General features: G+C 42.1%; 2 protein-coding genes across 7 annotated transcripts in view; one reads left to right on the forward strand and one right to left on the reverse strand.

The window, feature by feature from the left end:
* The window catches only part of LOC142661214 (blastomere cadherin-like), a 63,808-nt gene that overhangs the window by 17,187 nt on the left and 22,543 nt on the right, over window positions 1–24,078 (forward strand). The window lies entirely within an intron of this gene.
* The window catches only part of NUP210L (nucleoporin 210 like), a 31,985-nt gene that overhangs the window by 3,475 nt on the left and 4,432 nt on the right, over window positions 1–24,078 (reverse strand). For 2 of the 4 annotated variants that reach the window (XM_075838545.1, XM_075838547.1), the window contains exons 6-39: window positions 22,411–22,561; window positions 20,736–20,868; window positions 20,439–20,597; window positions 18,636–18,704; window positions 18,272–18,381; window positions 17,805–17,945; window positions 17,252–17,389; window positions 16,925–17,080; window positions 15,355–15,544; window positions 14,078–14,223; window positions 13,750–13,971; window positions 13,495–13,668; window positions 13,172–13,364; window positions 12,493–12,581; window positions 12,309–12,413; window positions 11,978–12,079; window positions 11,052–11,180; window positions 7,851–7,978; window positions 7,263–7,395; window positions 7,103–7,165; window positions 6,076–6,255; window positions 5,717–5,797; window positions 5,453–5,584; window positions 5,195–5,347; window positions 5,026–5,117; window positions 4,778–4,952; window positions 4,526–4,695; window positions 4,153–4,373; window positions 3,734–3,870; window positions 3,115–3,241; window positions 2,649–2,798; window positions 1,899–2,140; window positions 1,366–1,558; window positions 902–1,006 (exon numbers count right to left, since the gene is read on the reverse strand). In XM_075838545.1, the coding sequence (XP_075694660.1) occupies window positions 902–1,006; window positions 1,366–1,558; window positions 1,899–2,140; window positions 2,649–2,798; window positions 3,115–3,241; window positions 3,734–3,870; window positions 4,153–4,373; window positions 4,526–4,695; window positions 4,778–4,952; window positions 5,026–5,117; window positions 5,195–5,347; window positions 5,453–5,584; window positions 5,717–5,797; window positions 6,076–6,255; window positions 7,103–7,165; window positions 7,263–7,395; window positions 7,851–7,978; window positions 11,052–11,180; window positions 11,978–12,079; window positions 12,309–12,413; window positions 12,493–12,581; window positions 13,172–13,364; window positions 13,495–13,668; window positions 13,750–13,971; window positions 14,078–14,223; window positions 15,355–15,544; window positions 16,925–17,080; window positions 17,252–17,389; window positions 17,805–17,945; window positions 18,272–18,381; window positions 18,636–18,704; window positions 20,439–20,597; window positions 20,736–20,868; window positions 22,411–22,561 (4,889 nt within the window). The remainder of the gene's footprint in view (window positions 1–901; window positions 1,007–1,365; window positions 1,559–1,898; window positions 2,141–2,648; window positions 2,799–3,114; window positions 3,242–3,733; window positions 3,871–4,152; window positions 4,374–4,525; window positions 4,696–4,777; window positions 4,953–5,025; window positions 5,118–5,194; window positions 5,348–5,452; window positions 5,585–5,716; window positions 5,798–6,075; window positions 6,256–7,102; window positions 7,166–7,262; window positions 7,396–7,850; window positions 7,979–11,051; window positions 11,181–11,977; window positions 12,080–12,308; window positions 12,414–12,492; window positions 12,582–13,171; window positions 13,365–13,494; window positions 13,669–13,749; window positions 13,972–14,077; window positions 14,224–15,354; window positions 15,545–16,924; window positions 17,081–17,251; window positions 17,390–17,804; window positions 17,946–18,271; window positions 18,382–18,635; window positions 18,705–20,438; window positions 20,598–20,735; window positions 20,869–22,410; window positions 22,562–24,078) is intronic. The other 2 variants (XM_075838546.1, XM_075838548.1) reach the window with 2 other exon arrangements.

Below are 24,078 nucleotides of genomic sequence, written 5' to 3' on the forward strand. Positions count from 1 at the left end.
GATACAGCCGCGCGATCTACAAGGGAGGGTGGTGGTGGGGGGTTATGCAAGGGGGGTATGGCTATATACGAGGAGTCTCTGCTTCCCCATGGAACTGCTGTTCCATGGGGAAGCAGGGACAGGACGAGGCAGACCAGGCAGTGACGAGGCGCCACTAGAGAATCGTGAGATTTATTTAATTAATTTGATTAATCGCCCAGCCCTACTTTCCATCCTTTTGGATCCACTTCGGACTTTGGCTCAAAAAAACGAGCTAAAAACTGCACCAAAACTGTGTGTGTGATCCTGGCCTAAAGGAATTTTCCAGTTATAAGAAATTGATGGCCTATCCTCAGGATAGGCCATCAATATCCAATCAGTGGGGTCCGACTTTGAGCATCGCCGACAATCGGCTGTTTTGCGAGCGCTGCTTCCCCTTCCTTCCTTACCTGCTCTGTACATCACCAACACACTTGTAGCGGCGGTTCACAGTATTACAGCCTCCTACCATTCACTTTATTGGGTGAAGACTGTAATACTGTGAGCCGCCACTACGACTGTGTTGCTGATTTACAGTACAGAGCAGGTAAGGAATGAAGGGGAAGCAGCGCTCGCACAAAACAGTTGATTGGCGGAAGTGCTGGCAGTCGGACCCCCACAATCAGATGTTGATGGCCTATCCTGAGGAGAGGCCATCAATTTCTTATAACTGGAAAACCCCTTTAACCCGAATCCTTGCAGAGGTGGTCTTGGCACTTGTCCTTCCTGCCATCTTCCCATCCCATACAAAGCAAAGACACCCCAAGAGGAAAGTGCACCCTTAAATTTGGTGCCCAATAGAATTCTGAATGTAACTGTCTTGGATGTGAATGGTAGATGGGTTCAGTACACTATAGTATATTAGTACTATAAAATAACCTACCAATGAGTATGGCGCAGCTGAAAGCAACAGTAGCAAACATAGTGAAAATGATAACATAGATGGAGTTGGCGAGTGGTGATAGAGGCCTGCGCTCATCCCCCTGACCTGTAATGGAAATGATAGACAGTCATTGGATCAGTTCTTGTGATAATAAAATGAAAACCGGAAGTAACATTAACTAGTACTGTGAGAATACAAGAAAATGCAGACTTTGTCATTGAAGTATGAGTGAATCTTCACCTTTATATTACACAGTTGAATAAACAACAATAACATATACATATATATACACATTTAAAGCGTGGATTGGAAGGATATGAGTTTCGAGCTGTTGCGTCCTCAGAATTGTAGGTTTTGAGGACAGCTGGGACTCTACTGCCATCTAGAGGCAATTTATACATATAGCATTAGGTAGAACTTTGTATTTGCACCTACACATCTATATATAGTGTTATGATACTGACCTTCCAGCGAAGCCCTTACTGGCAGTGCCAGGTCCTGACCCGTCAGAGAACACGAGATATTAATAAACAGGGGCACTGGGGATACCTTGATGGATTGAAGGTCCAAAATAGTGATGGGGAAGAGAAACAGTCCTGGGTGCTTCACTGAAACAATGGCTTTTCCAAACAAGATGTCTGGGAAACTCGATACTATCTGCAGGTTAAAAGTAAGTGAGATTGGTTATCTGTATATCCAAGATGTAGGAAATGGATCTCTAAAAAATAAATCACCAGTAAAGATATTATAATCATTCCTAGAAAAAGTGGCAGCCATTACAGCAAACCTGCATTGTCAAGTAATGAAACATCCCATTGCCATTCAGGACTCCAGGAAAGCTGACTCGCCTTATTTCACCTAAATTGTTCTGGCTGTAAGTGGAGAAATCCTTTAAGGTCTCTCATTGTTTTATATGCCCTGGGGTTGATTACGCAATGATTAATTATATAACACATTCGAAAATAAAACTGAAATGGTGCAGCTGTACAGCAGATACCTCCACTTTCTGTATAACGGCGCTGGTCCCATAAATCCTGATATGACTGTCAAGCTCATGGCTGCTGAAAATCAGCTCAGACTGGTTCACATGAAAGGCAGGGAAGAAAGGGATGTGAAGAAACCCGGTCCCTCCATGTTCGAGTAGAGATGCTCTTAACTCCACCAAAGTCTCCATTGTGCTCAAGGTTTGCATCTCTACGTCTGTCACTGGCCTGATTGACATCCTACAAGTATATTGCCCTGTAAATACAACATATTTTACAGTTTAAAGCCCAGTTGAAAGTAGATTAACTTGTCAAATACTTTGCTTTATTGTTTAGGTGCCAATTTGGAGTTATTTCATTACTTTTTCTCTATTCATGCCAAGTGCTGCTGTCAAAATTCTGCTGGTTGCCTTTGGAAACAGACAGCAATTTATCTCCCCTCCGCTGTCAGACATGTGACCTGACAGCTGAGCTGTAACTGTGTATCTGTCATCTGAAAGCCCACATTGTATGTCTGTTGTGGTCACAGGAACCATTCAGAATTCGAACTTTTGACGTGAACATAGAAGAAAACATCATGTGACTCGGCATTGGTACCAGACAAGTAAAGAATTACTTTAGAGCTCCCAACAATTGTTCTAGATTTTTAATTTGGTAAATTACCCAAAAGTGGAGTCATTCTTTAATATATTGTAACCCATACTGCCGGACTCTCCTATCTATGGCTGCCGCTGCCTATTCAGACCGTTATCAAAACCTCATACCTGTCTCCAAACTGAACTCTGGCTTGATCTGGAACACCTTTGCGGCTGGGATGTGTAGGGATTGGTTACTGAACTGCACAGAGCACAGCAGGTGATTGGCAGATGCCAGCATAGCCTTTGCCACCTCTATCTGTCCGCTACTACATGGACCTGACGAATAAAAATATACAGACTGGAAATGCGAAGACCTTTTTGTGCAATTAAAATAATTCACCCCTATTCATTCCATGACTATACAGGAAAATGTATTCAAAAAGTACTTTGGCACCATCGAAGGGAACGTGTCTTCAGCTGATGATTTACTTCAATGTCTGGTGACTATTGGTGGATGGAACCTCCGAAAATTTCTGAGGAGGTTTTACACAGTGGAAGACTGAAGCCAGATCGCTAGGGGCCTGACTAGGAACAGAGCATTGAAACTTCTGCTGATCTCGTTGACCACCATGTAGACATTTCCCCTCCTTACCTTTTATGACAGGCTCCGTAAGACTGAGAGAGACGAGCACGTTATAGTGACGTGTAGCCGGGAAGTTAGTGATATGACTTTCGGATGAGAGTCTCATAATGAGGGACTCAGAGGATTCAATTGTCACCTGAAATGAAAGATCACAGCATTGTTATCCTCTTCTATATCGTGACTGGGCCCTTTTAAAAAAAATAAAAAAATAGTGAAGACGAATTAACGCAGTGTTGTCCGAAGGAACCAGTCAGAATTTGGCGTCAATCTTCTATCGCAACTCCACCTCCGCTGTTATTGGCGACTTGACACTGCCGGATTGACAATATGACTACTGTGGTTTGTGTAATTAGACCCATGGGATTTCTGGTTAAAGAAAACCGTCCTATACAATCCACATATCGACAACCATGGTAGTGGGCAGCAAAGTAGAGGTTCCTAGATGAAGAATGACCCTGGACAATTACCCCATTTGCCCCTCATAACTTAGTTCTACAAATTCTGGAGCTTCCCTTTAATTCCGCCACAGACGCAGGTTGCTCATATATTGTAGCTCCAGCCTTGCAGTTTTCATATATGACCCTTGTTATTCAATTCAACATATATTTCCTATATTCCCGGGACTCACCTGCTTGTATGTTGCAAACATCCCAGTAATGATATAGAAGACATTTGTGATCCCTTTACTGTGAGCCACAGCCACACCTGTCACTCCATCTACCTGCAGAAATGGACCCGGTGACGTCTGCCAGATCCCCGGCTCATCTGGTGAAGAACAAGAAGAGGACTTGTCTGAGAGAGTCTGCATGAACTAAAGCCTTGACGTGGAAATCGCACGTTATCAAACAAGTATTGTTAGCGGCTCTCTCCATTTTTCATTATACCTGCCTAAAGGTAGAACTCTCTAACCAGGCAAGTTAGCACAATTATCAATGTATGTATGCCAGTTTTTTGGTGAGTGCCGTTTATTATCAAAACACTGGGACCTAGACATCTGGAAAATGACTGCAGGTAGGAGTAATAATGTCTTACTGGTAAAGATCTCACCATTGCTGTTGACTAGTTCTGTACTGAAACAAATGACTTCTCCAACGACAATGGGCCGTTTAAGCTCTGGCGATATGGCGTCTTCTACAGATATTGGCATGAAATCTGCCATTCCTGGATGTGCTTCATCCCAAACTCTCAGGATTGTCTCTCCTTGCATCACTGTTGTTACCAGGAAGGTGTAATTCTTAATACCAGGTTCAATTAGTAGAAGATCGTCTCTGTAAGGCAGAAAAATGATAGAAATGCTAAACTAAGTGAAGACCAGCGTCCAGCCCTGGGGCATGGGTCTTTGGGATCAGATGACCAATATCTAATGTTGATGACCAGCTTAAGTAAATCTTTTTTCATGGAGTATACAATTTGCAGGTACCGGTTTGTTGCGAAACGAAGTTGAGTTTTCTGGGCGTGGAATTTTTCCCCAATTCCAGAATAAAAATGCACAGTGAACTCCAAGGTTATACCGACAGGAAATGATGCCAGGACACTTCTAGCATGGAGCTTGGGTTTGACTTCAATTCTTAGGTAGGAGACCGGGGCCACCTAGAAAAGGTTTTTCAAAAACAAAATAGTGTAAAAGAAATTTGCCTCATATGCGGTAATGTACTCGAGCGTTCCCTCCTACCTGAACGCCAATGACAAGATTCTGAGTAATTCCAAATGGTTCCACCGCTGAGATCCTCAAGATGCTGGATCCTGTAATACCACCAGCTCTTAGATGTCCCTGTCCATCATCTTCAATCACAGAAGAGTTGGGAAAAGACTGAAGGATGTAAGAGGTAACCATAGCTCCTCCATCTCTAAATAACAAGGTAGAATTACTGGAATAATCTACAACCATATAAAGACCTGGAAAAGTTTGGCGTCTCTTACTTGTTTGTAGTCACAGTGAGATGAGAATTTGGAGCCATAAGGATCTGCTGAACTGGACATGAAGGAAACACCAGAGAGAGTCCACGTAAAACCTGTTTCAGAAAACAGTCTAAGCATTGGAGAACCCAACAAATATGTTGGCATCAAGTATCTGAAGAACTAGACTTACCACTACTTGAACTTGGTCTCTTAGCTCAGTGGTATTACCCTCAAACTGGCCACCAGACACAGAGCGTACGGTCACTTTAATGCTTACCCGACCAATGGCCCAAGTCCGAACAAACTGAGCAAAATTTAATTCGGGTCGCAACTGTAGAGATGCCTGAAAATAAAGAGAACAACTTTCTTTTTGCTTTTTACAAATATTTTCCTGTGTATGATGAAGAGATGTAAAGAGGAGCTTTATTTCTAAACAGATGATTATCACCTCAGTCATACGTGGCTCTAGGGTCACCACATCCCTTTTATTTAGTGACCAGTAGAATTGCAGAGGAGGCTTTGAATTGCTAAAGGAAAATGGAGTCTGCGTGCTGGAGATCCCCATCACATATACAGGCATCTGCAACATAGAAGAGATATCGTGTATTGCCGTCGCCGTTGATGAGAACCAATGAGAGTCTAGTCTAAAGTTGCCCATAGACGCACTGGGCTCTACTAGAAAAGTACAAAGATGAGGAGCTGCTTGACAGACCTCAGATGGTGTAATAAGACGGGTCACAGGGACATGGATCCTGATTGCTTTCAGATGAACGACCTCAACCTCTATCTCATCCTATAAGATAAAAAAGAAGATGGTGTTAAAGACTATGATGTCCTTAATAAAAGGGGGAAAAGGCACAACAAGGGAAAATTACCTCCCAACTGAACCACTAACATGCATGTTTGAATTGACCAAATACAAATTTTATCCAGTATATGGGCTTACGGGGTCTCAGAGCAGAGCAACCCTCCAGACCAGACAATAATACAATACAATAAATACCTCTAGATGGGAATTGAGAATTCCTTAGTTCACTTTTAACTTTTGAGAAACCTATGAAGAATGGTTACCTGAGAAAATACCATGGAGCGACCCATATCTTCGCTTATGGCTTGGACAGTCCCTCTGATTTTGGTGGTTCCGACAGCTAATCCAGTCACCTGACCCACTTCATTTATGGTGGCCACGCTGTCATTACTAATGGAAAATTGGATAACGGACTGTGGCTGTGGCCCTCCCTCAGACGTAACCTAGAATGATCAATTCATAAGAAGATCTATGTAAGATGATAAATGGATATAATCAAGGCTATGTACACTTTTGTACATTTTAGTTTTTTTTCATTAAATCAATGTTTTAGGTGTTTTTAAAAAAAAACTGAACAGACGGAATTGTCTCATAGCAAACCGTACAGCTTCTATGTGTAGATACATAGCAGCTGTATCTGAAAAACTAAGCAACATTTTTAATAAAAGTCAATGTGAAAAATGTTGCTTACCTAAAACATTGATTTAATAATAATTTAAAAAAAAAAACAAACCTTGCCAAAGTGGACATAGCCTTTAAGAGACCTGGTTGTTGGAGACACAATCCGTTATGGGACAATCTTGACAAGCTACTGCTTTTTCTGTCCAGTAGTCATGTCTTACTAGAGAGTGACTTTGCAACTGCATGCAACTTGTCAAAGTTTAGGGGTAGGGGATTCCAAATTATTGCCCCCAGAGTGGTTAGTTTGCCCATGATCTGTGTATTACAGGGGCAGCCATAATATGCACCCTATGTAAGGAGGGCCACCATTACAGTGATGATGAGCCCTTCACTCTCAGCCAATTATCTGTTGGGTGTCAAGGAGCCTTCTTACTGTTCTAGCATAGGGGTCCTCTGCTTTATGTTTCTGTATATAAATTCAAATATACAGCACATAAGTTTTTGATTTTCCATGTGTTTTTGGAAGGGTGTAGCTAGTTTATGGCACAAAAAAGATCTCTTACAATCCATGCCTTGGTTGGTTGGGCAGAGAGACAACGCCTCTATCTACAGTTCTACAGAAGATAGTCTATATAATTGAGCTTACAAGTATGTGACAAAACTTCATACCTGAATCATATTGTAAGGGATTAGTGTAATTTTGTCTGGGACGAGTCGGAATGGTGCAAATACCTATAGAGAAAACCAAGCGTGTGTGAACTGTACATAATAAACTAATATTGGACATTTAGTTGAACATGTAAGACGGCACTAGTGATGGTCATCGCACCTCTACTGGATGAGAAGCTGATGTTATCTTCCTCCCGATTTTGTCATATGCAGTCAATACCAGGGTGGTCTGTGCTACCTCAGTACCATGAAGGAGGTAACTCCAGGAGATCGTCTCGTTTTCAGGTAGTCGTCTGAAAGAGAAAATTATAAGCAGAATCTAAAAATACATCAAGAGTTATATTAGATATTGCCCTTAGGTTGCCCATTATCATCTCAACCGGGGTGCAGATGATCAGAAACTGGTACAGTTTCTGTGTAAAATCTTATTTCCATGGCATTAGCCCCCACCAATCTCTAGAATGACGGTGCCATGACACTCAGACAGGGGTCCTATCCCCTCGTCTTCTTGGTCAAAGGTCTTTGGATCTCTGAGCCTGTAGTCGGAATCTCCCATTCACTGCAATGGGAACTCCATGCACATTAGAGACCGGGCACTGACCCCCACCAATGACTTCTTCTGACATGTCTGAACCTTAAAGGTGCTGAACATTATATACAGATTTAACCCGTACATTGTGGTTGAGCGTGCAGCTATGCTTTATGCTGGATGTCAATAAAGGATTAAGGTAGTAAAGAGATGTTTTACTTAAGAATGACGATAGGACTGGAGCTCTGGACGCTTAGTTGCATTATGCTGAAATATTTATTCAGGAATGGCTTATGAGAAAAATCCAAAACTTTCACTAAGACTTCTACGGACTTTCCCACTTCCACCTGGAGAAAAACACAAAAATGATGAGTTACAGGTAAGGAACGCGTGTAAGGCTACATTCACACGGGCGTGACAGATTTACGCACGTAAAAATGCACGTAAATATGTCCGTGTGTGTGGCATTTTTACATCAGTGTGCTTTGCGTGTGGTATGTATTTTTCATGCACTTGGCAAGCACTTCTTTTTATTTATTTTTTCAATGTAATTAATGCGTGAAACACGGACAGCACACGGATGTGGGTCCGTGTGCTGTCCATGGTTTTCATGCACCTATTGAATTCAATGGGCGGCTAGGTGCGTGAAAATGCACCAATATAGGACATGCAGTGAGTTTCACGCATCGGACACTCGCTGCCTGAAAAACAACGCATGTGTGAATGGCCCCATTGAAATCAATGGATCCGTGTGCTGTGCGTTGTTTCAATGCACAGCACACGGACGAGAATCACGCTCGTCTGAATGAGCCCTAGGGATCACACTTTTGATCAAGATTATCAGTAACTCACGAGCTGCCATAACATTAATGGTTTTCATACATCTAACTAAGCTAGGTCACCTCAATTCACTACAGTACGCAGTGGCCAGAGTGAAATGGTCATGACTTTTTATAACCTATTTATGAACAATTATTTAACTTCCTTCGTTCCTCTTGGAGTTCTTTTGTAAGCTAATGTGTTGGGATATCATATTATTACGTACGTCTCTTGTAAAAAAAAAAAAAAGTGATAACGGGTTAAGGCCACGTTTACATCTGCATTGGTAATGTACTTGGGATTTCATATATTATTATGTACCATTAGGTCCAGAATTATTTGGACAGTGACACAAGTTTTGGCATTTTAGCTGTTTACCAAAACATATTGAATATACAGTTATATAATCAATATGGGCTTAAAGTGAAGACTCAGTTTAATTTGAGAGTATTCACATCCTAATTTCCGGAAGGGTTTCGGAATTACAGCTCTTTAATTTGTAGCTGCCTCTTTTTCAAGGGACCAAATGTAATTGGACAATTATCTCAAAAGGTATTTCATGGGCTGCATGGGCTATTCCCTGGTTAATCCATCATCAATTAAGCAGGTAAAAGGTCTGGAGTTGATTCCAGGTGTGACATTTGCATTTGGAAGCTGTTGCTGTGAACCCACAACATGAGGTCAAAGCAGCTCTCAATGCAAGTGAAACAGATCAGCGTTAGGCTGAAAAAAATTAAATCCATCAGAGAGAAGCACAAATGTTAGGAGTGGCCAAATCAACAGTTTAGTATATTGAAAAAAAAGAGCGCACTGGTGAACTCCAAAAGGCCTGTACGTCCACGGAAGACAACAGTGGTGGATGATCGCAGAATCCTTTCCATGGTGAAGAAAAACCCCTTCACAACATCCACCCAAGTGAAGAACACTCTCCTGGAAGTAGGTGGATCAGTATCTAAGTCTACCATAAAGAGAAGACTTCATGAGAGCAAATACAGAGTGTTCACCACAAGGTGCAAACCATTAATCAGCCTCAAATATAGACAGGCCAGATTAGACTTTGCCAAACAACATGTAAAGAAGCCGCCGAGTTCTGGAACAGCATGAAACTAAGATCAACCTGGACCAGAATGATGGGAGGAAGAAAATATGGAGAAGGCTTGGAGCGGCTCATGATCCAAAGCACACCACATCCTCTGTAAAACATGGTGGGGGCAGCGTGATGGCATGGTGGAGGCACTGGGTCATCAGTGTTTATTGATGTGACTGAAGACAGAAGCAGCCGGATGAATTCTGAAGTGTTCAGGGATTTACTTTCTGCTCAGATTCAACCAAATGCAGCATGGATGATTGGACGTCGCTTCACAGGACAGATGGACAATGACCCAAAACATTCTGCGAAAGCAACCCAGGAGTTACGGCAAAAGTGGAATATTCTGCATTGGCCGAGTTACCAGATCTCAACCCGATCGAGCTGCATTTCAGTTGCTTAAGACAAAACTTAAGCAGAAAGACCCACAAACAAGCAACAACTGAAGACGCTGCAGTAAAGGCCGGGCAAAGCATCACAAAGGAGGAAACCAGCGTGTGGTGATGTCCATGGGTTCCAGACTTCAGGCAGTCATTGCCTGCAAAGGATTCTCAACAAAGTATTAAAAAAACCATTTTATTAATAGTAATGCTAATTTGTCCAATTACTTTTGAGCCCCTGAAATGAGGCGGCTGTGTAGAAAAATGGTGGCAATTCCTAAACATTTCACAGGATATTTTTGTTCAACCCCTTGAATTAAACCTGAAAGTCTAAACTTCAATTGCATCTTTGTTATTTTATTTCAAATCCAATGTGGTGGCAGCAAAACCCAAATCATGAAGATTGTGTCACTGTCCAAATAATTCTGGACCTAACTTTGTTTCCTGTAAAAAAGGTGATAACAGGTAGGGCTTTGTTCACATCAGTATTGGAGGCTTCACTAGAAGCATCTTTCGTAGATTCCATAGAAAATCCCAGACAAAATAGCACAGCACGCTGGGCTATTTTATACAGAATATGATGGAAACCCAACGAAACCCGTTAAAGTTAATGGGTTCCGTTGGGCGCCGTTGCTGTCCGTCATGTGACGGATCACACCCTTCCATTATTTTTGTTTTTCTGTTCCTATGACAAAACAGAAATAGCGACGCAGATGTGAACATAGCCTAATAACTGCCATCCAAAAAAACTTAGAGTAACTATAGAGACATATCAGAAGTTTGGATCAGTAAGGGTTCAGGTGCTTAGACCCCCTGTCACTAAAACGAATGTGCAGAAGCACTTAGCTGAGCACCCTGCACAATCTTTTGTGATTGGCGCTACTCGTCAGCCTAAAAACTACTCACATAGACGTTCTCTGAGTCGTCTTCAGCCTTACAGGGAGCGACGATCACAGCCGAAGATGCAGGGTTCACAGCTGAGCGCTTCTGCACCTTCGTTTTAGCGACAAGGAGGTCTCAGCACCCGGAGCCCACGATCCAAACTTCTGATATGTCTCTATAACATGTCAAAAGTTTGAAAGTGCAGTTACTCTTTAGGGATTGATGCCCAAGACAATATAATGAAAACATTACCTTATCAACCAAGTTGATCTCCAATTCATAGATGTTGGAGATGTGGATGGTAGCAATGGCATAATTTGTAGATAAGATACAGAGATCATGTACCTCCAATATAAGAGTACCAGGGTGCAGCGGGATCACCTGAAGAAAGATGAAAAGGTCTTTCTGTTTTGCTCTTTCTTTTCGCATTATAAGGGTACATATTATTGTACAGACCAGTGTTTATCAATCCGTGAGGTGTGCCCCCTAGTGGCTCTTGAGGCACAGCTATGGAGGCTATTTGACAGCAGTGATCATATGCTGATCGCACTTTGCAGGAAAGGTCCTTCTCAGACTTCAACAATATAATTGACTCCATTAGTGGCTATTTTAATGTTATAGTGGGTTCAGGGGACACATGTAAGATATATTCTACCACTGGTGAGCTCAGAGCATCATCATATTTTGGATGGTGAGGCACCAGTAGAAAAAGTTAGAGAAGTCCTTGTATAGTTTGTCCTGACGTAATCTTGCACAATACCGCAAGTTAATGATCTGTAGAATACTTTCATAAGTAAAGCCAGTCATGGTTGAAGAGTCACTGCTCCTTTCCGAAGCAGCCACTGTACGACATTGGGAAAAGAGGTCACATAATCGCATGCTTCAAATAGATTTATCTACTGTGAAAGTGCCTCAGATGATATGACAAGACATAGTTGTTAAATGCAGTTAGTTAGTTTTATTAAAATATATTGTGATTCACAAGTCAATTTAGTGCCATCTGCTGTAATGCAACACTTCACTATGGTCAAATGGAGGAAATTCATCCTTAAAAGTGCTGCAGAACACAAAAGTGGCCTATGCTATAAAAACCATCCTAGTAACCTGTATTCTCAGTACCACAGTGATACATACAGAATATTCATTCCATTTTAAGATCTGCATCAGCTCCCTGTTACCTGCACTGTGTTCTCTGTTTCTTCATATGCAGTGCTTGCAATCCGGGGATCACTAACATTCACCATAAAATACCCTGATCCTTCAACTAAGTTCAATATTTCCTAAAAAGTCAAAATATTAACAGCAAAAAAAGTGAATATTTAAAAAACAACAACTATTTTTCCGATTACAGCGTTGCCTTGATGGGAATGGCCAAAAATACAAAATGTGACTTCTGCTAAAGTGGGCCATTCGATACGTGTATGGCGTCAACAAACCGGCATGGCTCATGGCGCCTTCTTGTAACGTTTTTTTTTTTATCTCCGTAAGACATGAATAACAATCTCTTACCTCCACATTTGGGTGATTCAATACAGTGATATCATTTGGTAGAATGGACACATCATCGACCAGGGATAGTTCCAGCATGGTGGTGATGAGAAGTGATAACGTATCCTGTTATTAGAGAGGTCTCTGTGAATCTGGTCAGATCTGCACCATGACTTTAGGAAATGACTATTTTGTAGAAACTTACTTGGACCTGTACCCAGGGCTTGTATCCAGCACAAGTGACTCTGATGAAAGCGCTCCCCTTTATGTTCTTTACTTCTAGGAGATGCTGACCTGTTTATTGGAAACCATTACCATTATATTATTACATTTCAGGGCACCAATATCCTTTACTTCAACCCACAGCTTGGCTGTCACCACCATATGAAGGTGGCCAGTGCCAATTAAAAGGTTACCAGTCAAATTGAGCTTCCTGTTCTTCACTATACCAGCCCATGCTACTCTCTAATGTTATTAGTGGATCATACAACAGGTATGTATCCTTCGTGGACTGTGTTGTGTACCTATACTGCTGGGTCCTTCAAATGATTAGTAGGTATATGTGATACCACATATTCATTTTTGAACCATTATTATTTCCAATAACCCAAAAGGAAAAATACTTTTTCTTTTTTTTTTTTAAATGTGGCACATTTTAAGACGATAATGAAAAACCTTGACATCAGCTTGTACTCCGACGCAGATTCATTAAAAAATGCTGGAAAAAATAGCACAGCATGCAGCACTTTATTTATGGACAAGATGACGGAAACCCAACGGACCCAATTAAAGTCAATGGGGTCCGTCAGGCACCGTTAGTGTGCCGTTGACGGATCAAAAAAATTGAAATACGAATGCAGTCTGACTGAAGCATGACCACTCACCGTGTACCCATGTCTGACCAGTGGCATCACTCTTTGGTATCTCCTCCATGCCCTGACTATAAGACAGATGAGCTATTGTCTCATTGGAAGATGTCCATTCCATCGCCAGTGAGCTGAAGTTATCAAATTTCCTCTTGTGCTGGTCATAGACGATCAGCTCCAGCCTTGTGTTCCTCAACATGGAGACAGGCATCTAAATGAAGAGTATCAAAAGACTACATATTATAAAGATTATATTTAGCTATGATATCATGTCCTTGGACAACTTCTGTCCTATATTTTGGTTCTACATCAGAAGAATGGACTGAGAGCAAAGGTCTTACAAGTTGTTTGTCATGCTTCGGGATAGGACATGGCTGAGCTCCATCAGGCACAGTGTACACAGGATACAAGGACATGCTTGCAGGAAGAGCACAAATAAGATTGACTTCTACTGTTTCTACTGACGGCCTTGGATTTCGAATTTCCGGATTATTTCCCAATTGAAATGTCAAAATCTGGACAATAAAAAGTCTCAGTTTTCATCTCTGCATTCACAATTTGACTAACATGGTAAAGATGTGCAGACATTGACGTACCTGTTCTCCCAGTTTAGTGCACTGAACCTGATACATGTGTAATTTCTGCTTTGCCTTAGCAGGATCTCCGACTTGGTGAATCTGAACGCTGCTCCTGTCTTGAACAGTGAGCCACATAAAGAAACACGTTGGGTCGGGAAGCCACGGTCTGGGGCCACCTTCAAAAACCATAACCTTTGTTGAATGGAGGGAGAGTACAGAAGTGTGTACAGGATCCACTGCCTACAGAAACAAGTGATGTGAAGGTAAAATGAGTGGACACCAGATGAAAATATAGGGTGATCTGGAGTAGAAGTATCAGAAGGCGAGACTGTGGCTATAAATCTACCTTAAGAGGGCTGTATGCCGAGAACATGGTGTTATTGTGGTATTCCCCATCCTCTGTTGTTACACTGACTGTGAGTACAACACATCCTGGGTTTTGTGCAAGTATCTTCAAGCAGGAGCATGATGGAGGAGCAAACATACATCTATCTATTGCCGAGAAAGACATGATTGATGAGTGAAATAGCAGCAAAAGAAGACTGAGTGATGAATGGGCACAAATACCCCTAAGGAGCCATAAGAAATATGGACTAGAGTTGGGGTAGTGGTAGATGAAGTTGAGGGTAGGGGCTAGTTTGTCTAAAATGGCACTGGCCGCATGGCTGGTATCGCCAGGTAGTCTCGGGGGGGTAAGGAAACAATAGTAATTGTCTTTAGCAGGAAAGAGAGTGAAGCGGAAGTTAGACAGTAATTAGGTGAGGGTATTAGTGGTGGAGTAGAGTAGGGGGTTTTAAGGAGGGGAGCTGGTAGGAGTAGCAGACTAATTTGTGCTTGTGCTGACAGGGTGAAGGAAGATCCACCCATCCAGCCCTTATTATAATTGTTTTCCTTGTCTTTTAAGATGTTCTTTGTTGTAAGGCGAGATTGTTGCACTTCCCACACATGGAGTCTATAGCTATGGGCCACGGCAAATTAACCACAAGCTGTGCGGGGTGGTTTCTTATCCGCAGGGGGACAAAGGCTTGGCGGCTAGTCCCTGGTTGGATGGACTTGGGCAACTATGAAGGTTGACGAGTGGCTGCTTGAAGGGAACCAGTGGAGGTATGTGGGCACCGCTGGCTCCTAGTTAGGAGGGCCGAAGTAAGCCGTGCCCTGGCCCAATGTCTAATGTGCCTTGTTCACCCAACTGTTCTACATATTGTTGTAAATAATTGGTGGCTGGTGCCACGAATTTTTGCCATATTAAGTGTTGTGCGCTCATTGGTGTAAGTTATTGGGGGGTTTAACATGTGCACTCCCTATGTTACCCGAGAAGTGAATTAATCCACTGAGATAAGATGCAATTATGTGGGAAACATTACGCCTTGTTCACACGGTGCAGATTTTGCTGAATTTTTTAAGCCAAAAACAGAATTGGATCCAGAAAAAGAAAAACTTTCAGGCCTTCCTTAATATATATTTTCTGTTTTACGTTCCGTTACTGCTTTTGACTTAAAAAATGTAGTAGTTGGAGAGAAGCTGAAGAATGGCAAAAGTAATAGCAAAAAAGTATGTAGATATTAGGATATAGGTCTAATACTGATCAATTATGGGTCGTTATTGGTAAACAGTACATCTCACCTTCTAGGATGCGGAACACTCCACCCTTGTCCATGCTGATGTGTAGTGGGAGCAGAGAACAGTTAATGAAGGGAATACTGGCTCCCTGATATTTACCATACACCACTAATGGAATATATATCTCCCGTCCGACCTGTGTGTCAGCATTGGATGGGAGAAGCTCCAAAGATGTGACGGAGAGCACCAAAACCTGTATGAGAATGAATGTACAGCACAAAATTACAACAAAGCCTAAGGCTACATTCAAACTAACGTGGCCGACCTCGGATGTGAATAACTACAGTTTTTCACGTCTGAGGTGCACCCGTGTGGGACGCTTTATCACGCATCCCCATAGACTAGAGTCTATAGAGGGATCTGTGAAGCGCAAAAAAATAGGACATGTCCTATTTTTTCACGGACCCCTCACAAACGCCGTTGAAACAACGGCCGTGTGAACGGCCCCATTGAAATACATGAGTACGTGTGACGGCCGTTGTTTTACCGGCTGTCACACGGACGTGATACACGCTCGTCTGAATGAGCCCTAAAACTCCATCTCAAGGAGAATAATAGATATATAGTGAAAAACACAGGGCAAAAAACAATAGTAAAAGATAAGGTGGCCATATGGAATGTCTTATCTTCATGGGTTCACTATTACTTTTTAAAAACATCTTTAAAGGGGTTTGTCTGATTTACAAATCTAATTTACAAATACCCTATAATTGAAATCTGAGGTAATAAAGTACAGTTTGGGTCCCCCATTTAGGATCCTCATCTTTTAGGTGGAGCAGAGAGCGGCTACAAAGAGCATCTCTTTCTCGGGAGGACCCAGAACGTGCGTGCATTACCCGAATAGCACATTGATTTCAATAAGAGCTGTGTAATGCTTCATTTCACCTGCAGTGGCGCTGTAATTGTGCACTTGCTGCCGGATTCCCCCACAGATTACAGCTGAAGACAGGTTCACAATAGAAGCTCATATCCCACTATGATGCGTTAAAGGGTAACTAAACTTTCAAAACTTCTGACATGTCATCGTGACATGCCAGAAGTTTTGATCGGTAGGGGTCCGAGAACTGATACCCACACCGATCGCTAAAACGAAGCGGCAGAAGCGCTCGGGTGAGCGCTGTGCAGCTTTGTTTCTGATCGGCTTTCCTCGGAAAGCAGAGTGACCGTTTTATGGACTCCTAGACTTTCTATTAAGCCCGTACACCGCTCTGAAGAGGGCCGACAAAAGACGATAAGAAACTAATCGGCACAGCGCTCGCCCGCTTCGTTCTAGCGATCAGTGGGGGTCTCAGTGCTCGGACCTTCACTGATCAAAACTTCTGACATGTCACTATGAAATGTCAACGTTTTTTTAAAAGTTCAGCTACCCTTTAATAGGCTTGAATGGATCCAATTGGTTGTCCAGAGGATCTAAATGGCCAGATGTGGGTGGCCACAGTAAACAATAATTATGTCTTTCTATCAGATGTTTGGCCAGATGTAGCTCACAATTGACAGAAATTTTAAAGTCCTTAAAACTCATTCTCAAGTCCTTCATACGTTGATATTTAGCTGAGCGTATTCTCTTACTTACATGACTCTCACCACTATGTAATGGGTTCATGATGTCATTAGCCTGGACGTGACAGTGGCCGGGTTGTCTTCTTGTTATGACAATGCCTCTGGTGGTAATACTCGCGATACTCTTATTTGTGGACAACCAGGAGACATTCCCGCTCCCTCCCTCTACCTGAGGAAAACATTTTATGCAAAGTTAGACTTTACATAAAACCGAAGACGCCCATTGGACTCAATTATATTGTTTTTCTACAATTTTTGAGCAGAATTTGATCCCTTTCTGTAGAGATCTTAAAAACAAGCTTGACTGACAGAAACAAAATGCTCTTTACACCAGTCTCACCTTTACCAAGTACCTATAGGAGGCTTCTCTCGGGTAAGTAGGGAATGCCAGTGTTTGGGGAGACAGGGTAATGGGCAAGAATATCTTCACCTCTTGTTCCTGAGAAATTGGGTTTGGAAACATCCAGAGTGGTTGATCCTGTCAATGACACAATAAGTATTTTATTTTCCACAAGACCCAGAACTCTCATTGTTTTAGCTTAACCATTGTCTATGTCTCTGAAACTCCTCGGTGACTTGTAATTCTTATAATGTAGATAGGGGATCATATGGTTCTGGGACATAGATTTTTAGTTTCATGTCAAACTGTGTCCATTATTCTGAACCCGGACCTTGTATGTTCTCCAAGCCTTAAGATGCATTAAAAGACATTTGATCTTGGCAGTTATTATGCTGACAAGACTTGTCTGATGCCCTGAAGGTGGTCCAAGCTCCCGACCTCTCATCCAGGTCCGGATCAGTGGATATAACGGTCATGCTTGTACAGTGCATATAGTTGACGAGCCTCCATCACTGCTTAGTTCTTGTAAGTAGGTTTATATATTTGATCTTACCTCAGGATCAACACCAATAAGTGAAGCATTGATGGTTGTGGTTCCAGTATGGATGGCACATACCACGTGGTATGATCCGTTTTCAGAGGAATATGACAAACTAAAGAATTCGGAGGGAAATTGAATGCTAATCCGCAGATTCTGTTAATATCAATAGAAGAACAAATGAATGTGAAAGGAATAGAACGGAGATCAGAGTAGCACACCATATCCTCACAAGATAAACCTAAGCCACGAAAGCCTAACTCCATGTAGCGGAGTAACGGTCTAAATGTTTGAGAACGTAACCTGCTCAGTTATATCTCGGACTACCTAAGCAATGTAATTCATAAGATGATACACAAGGTTGTATTTTTCCCATGAGATGCCCACTCACTTGGCATCATGGATTAGAAGTAAGTATGTATTTTAATAGATCTGCCAAATTGAATGTGAATAGATTATCTGGGCACAGGTGACATCCATACCTGAGAGGGATAGACACGCCGACTGCTTATCTTGTCATATACCTCCATATTGACTTCATACAACCTTTCTACCTCCAGAATCCAGTGGTCTCCAGGATGAATGGAGAACCCTAAGGGAAGAAGTTTAGTAATTACTTACTACATCAGGGATCAGCAACCTCCGACACTCCAGCTGTTGTAAAACTACAAATCCCAGCGTGCTCCGACAGCCAAAGGCTTTATTATTTCAGCCAAAGACTGTCAGGGCATTCTGGGAATCGTAGTTTCACAACAGCTGAAGTGCCGAAGCTTGCTGACCCCTGTACTACATGTTTCCTGCTGATATCAATATACAGAGATGTCTAAGAAGCAGTGTAAAATGTACCAAGATATCCGGGCTCTACCACACACACTGTGCAGTTCGGGAGACTGGATCCACCATGAATATGAATATCTAAAGTCGTGTTAAGTTATCAATACTAATACTCACTAGGTCCTATACAATTGTTCAGACGTGTACATTATCTTATTAAAGAGGCTCTGTCACCACATTACAAGTGCCCTATCTCCTCTATAAGGAGATGGGTGCTGTAATGTAGGTGTCAGTGATGCTTTTTATTTAAAAAAAAGATCTATTTTTACCACTTTATTAGCGATTTTAGATTTATGCTAATGAGTTTCTTAATGCCCAAGTGGGCGTATTTTTACTTTCGACAAAGTGGGCGTTGTACAGAGGAGTGTATGACGCTGACCAATCAGCGTCATGCACTCCTCTCCATTCATTTACACAGCAGCATCGCGTTCTTACTAAAACACGATGTGCAGCCACATACACAGACATTAACGTTAATCAAGTGTCCTGATAATGAATATACATTACCTCCAGCCTGGACGTCATGTGTATTCAGAATCCTGACACTTCTGAATCTTTTCTGTGAGATTTCTAGCAAGGGAAACGAAATCTCATTTAGTTCGTAATCTCGAGAGATTACGCGTGGCTTGCTGGAATCTCACAGAAAAGATTCAGAAGTGTCAGGATTCTGATGTCCTCGCTGGAGGTAATGTATATTCATTATCAGGACACTTGATTAACGTTAATGACTGTGTATGTGGCAGCACATCGTGTTCTAGTAAGAACGCGATGCTGCTGTGTAAATGAATGGAGAGGAGTGCATGACGCTGATTGGTCAGCGTCATACACTCCTCTGTACAACGCCCACTTGGTCAAAAGTAAAAACACGCCCACTTGGGCATTAAGAAACTCATTAGCATAAAGTGGTTTAACATAGATCGTTTTTCTAAATAAAAAGCATCACTGTCACCTTCATTATAGCGCCAATCTCCTTATATAGGAGACAGGGAACTTATAATGTGGTGACAGAGCCTCTTTAAGCTATTGTGATCACATGATCCACCTTCCTTGCAATAATAGGCAGTCAATAAATACGGAATTACGTCATTTGTTTCCTGTACAGTAACTGTCTTGTGATGACGAGCCATGTGATGGCATGTCTTTTCTCTTAGGGTATTTTCACACGCACTATTTACGGACGTAATTCAGGCGTCTTACGCCTGGAATTACGGCTGAAAATACTGCTTGAAAGCGTTGGCAAACATCTGCCCATTCATTTGAATGTGTTTTACGATGTAATGTGCAGATGGTCATTTTTTTTACGCGCCGCTGTCAAAAGATGGCACGTAAAAAAGATGCCCGCGTCAAAGAAGTGCATGTCACTTCTTGGTACGTAATTGGAGCCGTTTTCCAATGACTCCATAGAAAAACAGCTCCAATTACGTCCATAATGGCAGCTGCGAAAAACGCCTGCACATGCCATTAAGTCTGAAATTCAGGAGCTGTTTTCACCTGAAAACAGCTCCGTCATTTCAGCCGTAATGGACTTGCACGTGTAAACATACCCTTAAAGGAGAGGTCTACTCTGTATTCTGGCAGCTCGCTTTAGCAGCAGTAGTTAGAATGTAAATATAGCGACTATTGTAAGAATCCCTATGACAAAGCTTGTCCGTCAGAGCACACAACAAGAAGTGTTGGCATGGGAACACTGGACCAGAGCATCTGGAGGCATTGGGTCTGTAACTCCAATTAGTGATATTGTCATACAGGAATGACCCAAAGAAGTCCTTGAACTTGGCAATTTTACCAAAATTCTGGAGTGGTGACAAAAGATACTCTTGTGTGCGAAGATTAGATTGGCATAGCCCAGCTGTACAGCCGTCACTACAAGGGATCTTTCATCAAATTCAGCCACCGGCAAGTCAGGGACTCCTCCTGGAAATACCACCTGGTTCTCCAGCTGCACAATATAATTTATCAGAGGTGGAACCATCCCTGCAAATACCAAAATAAAAAAATGGTGAAATATCATCATCTTCATTTATTATTTTAGTCTCGGCACCCAAAGCAAGTGACTCCTGTCTACTTATCCCATGGCCCCCACCATTGTCTCTTTCAACAAACCCCAGGCACCTGTAACTTTACCCTCCACCAGCCTTTTCACTTGGAAGTGGACATGGGCATGAACGAGCAGAAGAACCTCACAGCATGGTGTCACGAATATCTTCTCCAGGACCAACAGGCGTACACTGGTAACGGGTATGTTCTGAAGGAAATAAGGATATCTTGTGTAAATTAATGAAATATCATGGATGGTAGAAGTGAAGGGAAACTGTGCCTGTGATATGATACACAAAAAAATAGAGACAGCAACATAGCACCACTGAAGTCAATGGAGCTTCTGAAGTAGCGCTGTGCCGGAGACTGGAGAATAACGGCGCAGTCCCACGTGGCGTACAAATACGCCACAAAATAAATGAAACAGTAATTCTGCACTGTAATTACTTTTGCAGGTTTTGTAACAAATTTGCTGCATATTTCAGTGCAAAATTTCACATAGGATTGAAGTCTATGATAAAATCCTACATCCAAAATCTACAACACATACAGAAAAGGCTGCGTTTTTCTGAAGCGATAAAAGGAATTTTGAACAATGTAAATGCAGACTTTGTTTTCACCCATAGGAATAGTGAATTTCCTCTACATGAAATTACGCCATGTGTGACTGTACCCCTAGGGTACCCACTCGTAATGGATTTTGCTGCAGATTTAGTTCAGGTTCACACGTAGCGTAAATACTGTAGATTTTCCTCAACGGATTTAGTTGCAGAAAATCCGCAGCATCACACAGTAGCAGCAGAGGGGATGAGTTTTTAACAAATCTCACCCACACGCTGTGTAAATGATAAGCGGGGAAAAACGCTCAGAAATTGACCTCCGGTTTTGTTTTTTAATCCACAGCATATCAATTGTATTTGCGTAAGCGGTGATTTTTTTTATTGCGGGTTTTCCCCATTGAATTGGATGTTGCAATCTTTGCAGTGGAAAACCTAAAAAAATAACATCTAATACTTACCCAGAATTCTCTGCTTCGTTCAGGCCGGCCTTCTGGGATGATGTTTTATCCCATGTGACCACTGCAACTAATCACAGGCTGCAGTGGTAACATGGGATGAAACGTCATCCCTGGATTGCCTGGCTGCAGGACAGCAGAGGGACATGTCGCTATGGGTAAGTCTGAAACTTTTTTTAAAAAAATTTATACGTGCGGTTTTCTGCAGCAGACATTGCGGACGAAAACCTGCACCACAATTTGGTGTGTTTTTTTTTTCGTCTGGAATTCCCTGCGGCAACTATGGTGGATACGCGGTGTGCTTTTACACAGCGAATCCGCCCTGTGTAAACATAGACTAACAGCGGATTTCACCCCTTTTACATTGCAAAGGGTGAAATCCGCTGTGAACATCTATAACAGCAGATTTAGCATTCTGTAGATTTCCGTACAGAAAATGTTCAGCAGCATCTGGATGTTGTTTGCTCAAATCTTATCCACGTGGCTGGTACTGTAATCCGCTGCACATTTTCCGTGCGCAAATCTGCATGGAATATCTCCAGCATTTTCATCTCGTGTGCAGGGGTCTTAGAAATCTCTGACCACATTGCTAAGTGCCGCAGCTGCTGCTTTTAGGGAATTGGTGGCGTTTTTATCTTTATAGACTCCCCTGAGAAGTGTCAATAAAGTAAATATTTTACGCCCATTCTCCCCACAAAGATCTGTATAGATTTCTATAGACCCTTCTGCTCTTACCTTGTAAAATTCACCCTCAATTTGTACTTTAATAACACTGACGCCTGTGCTGATACCGGACACTAGAACAATATCTCCCTGTTTTCCAGCTTTTTCCATTAATGCAATGTAGTCCGGAATGTAATATGGTGTCTCCGTGAACCGCAGAATCCTAATAGAAAAAAGCCACTATTATTTATATGGCAGAATGAGTAATATCATCCTGCACACAAGTGTATGCAACAATCCTGAACAGGAGCATTTAGTTTAGAAAACCCATTTCCATACCCCCTATTAGGGAATTCTGATTTAATAGAGGGGGGGTCCTCTGTTCAGGATCCTCCTCTTTTGGCCACAGTGGAGAGAGGCTACAAAGAGCATCTCGCTGTGGGAGACCCCTCCTGTCCTGCATTACACAATTCATTGATTTCAATGGGCACTGTGTAATGCTTGATTTCCTCTGTGGTGGCGCTGCAGGGAAATTGAACACTTGCTGCCAAGTCCATCTGTCCCATTTCTACCCATTCAAGCAAAGCTTACCCCTTAAAGAGGCTCTGTCACCAGATTATAAGTGTCCTATCTCCTACATAATCTGATCGGCGCTGCAATGTAGATAACAGCAGAGGTTTTTATTTTGAAAAACGATTATTTTTGAGCAAGTTATGAGCAATTTTAGATTTATGCTAATTAGTTTCTCAATGGACAACTGGGCGTGTTTTTACATTTTACCAACTGGGTGTTGTACAGAGGAGTGTGTGAGGCTGACCAATCAGTGACTAATCAGTGTCCTACACTTCTCATTGTTCCAGCCCAGCATGATCCACAGCACAGTGTGATTGTGCAGTGAAAGAAGTAAACACGCCCAGTTGCTAAAAACACAAGACACGCCCAGTTGGAAATAAGAGAAAACACGGGCAGTTGTCCATTAGAAAGGCTCATTTGCATAAATATAAAATTGCTCATAACTTAGCCAAAAATGATAGTTTTTTAAAAAAACAAAAAACTTTACTGTTCTCTACATTGCAGCGCCGATCACATGCAATAGGAGATAGGGATTTGATAATCTGGTTACAGAGCCTCTTTAAAGAGACTCTGTCACCACATTATAAGTGCCCTGTCTCCTATATAATGAGATTGGCGCTGTAATGTAGGTGACAGTAATGCTTTTTATTTAAAAAAACGATCTATTTTCACAACGTTAGGAGCGATTTTGGTTTATGCTAATGAGTTGCTTAATGCCCAAGTGGGCGTATTTTTACTTTCGACCAAGTGGGCGTTGTACAGAGGAGTGCATGACGCTGACCAATCGGCATCATGCACTCCTCTCCATTCATTTAGACAGCAGAATCGCGTTCTTACTAGAACATGATCTGCAGCCACATACACAGCGATTCTGCTTGATTAACGTTAATCCAGTGTCCTGATAATGAATACACATGACCATCCAGCCTGGACGTCATGTGTATTCAGAAACCTGACACTTCTGAATCTTTTCTGTGAGATTCCAGCAACGGATACGAAATCTCGCGAGATTACGGAGATAAACGAGATTTCGTTTCCCGTGCTGGAAATCTCACAGAAAAGATTCAGATGTGTCAGGTTTCTGAATACACATGACGTCCAGGCTGGATGGTCATGTGTATTCGTTATCAGGACACTGGATTAACGTTAATCAAGCAGAATCGCTGT

This window comes from Rhinoderma darwinii, chromosome 9, assembly GCF_050947455.1.
Source record: "Rhinoderma darwinii isolate aRhiDar2 chromosome 9, aRhiDar2.hap1, whole genome shotgun sequence".
In the NCBI taxonomy this organism is placed as follows: Eukaryota; Metazoa; Chordata; class Amphibia; order Anura; family Rhinodermatidae; genus Rhinoderma; species Rhinoderma darwinii.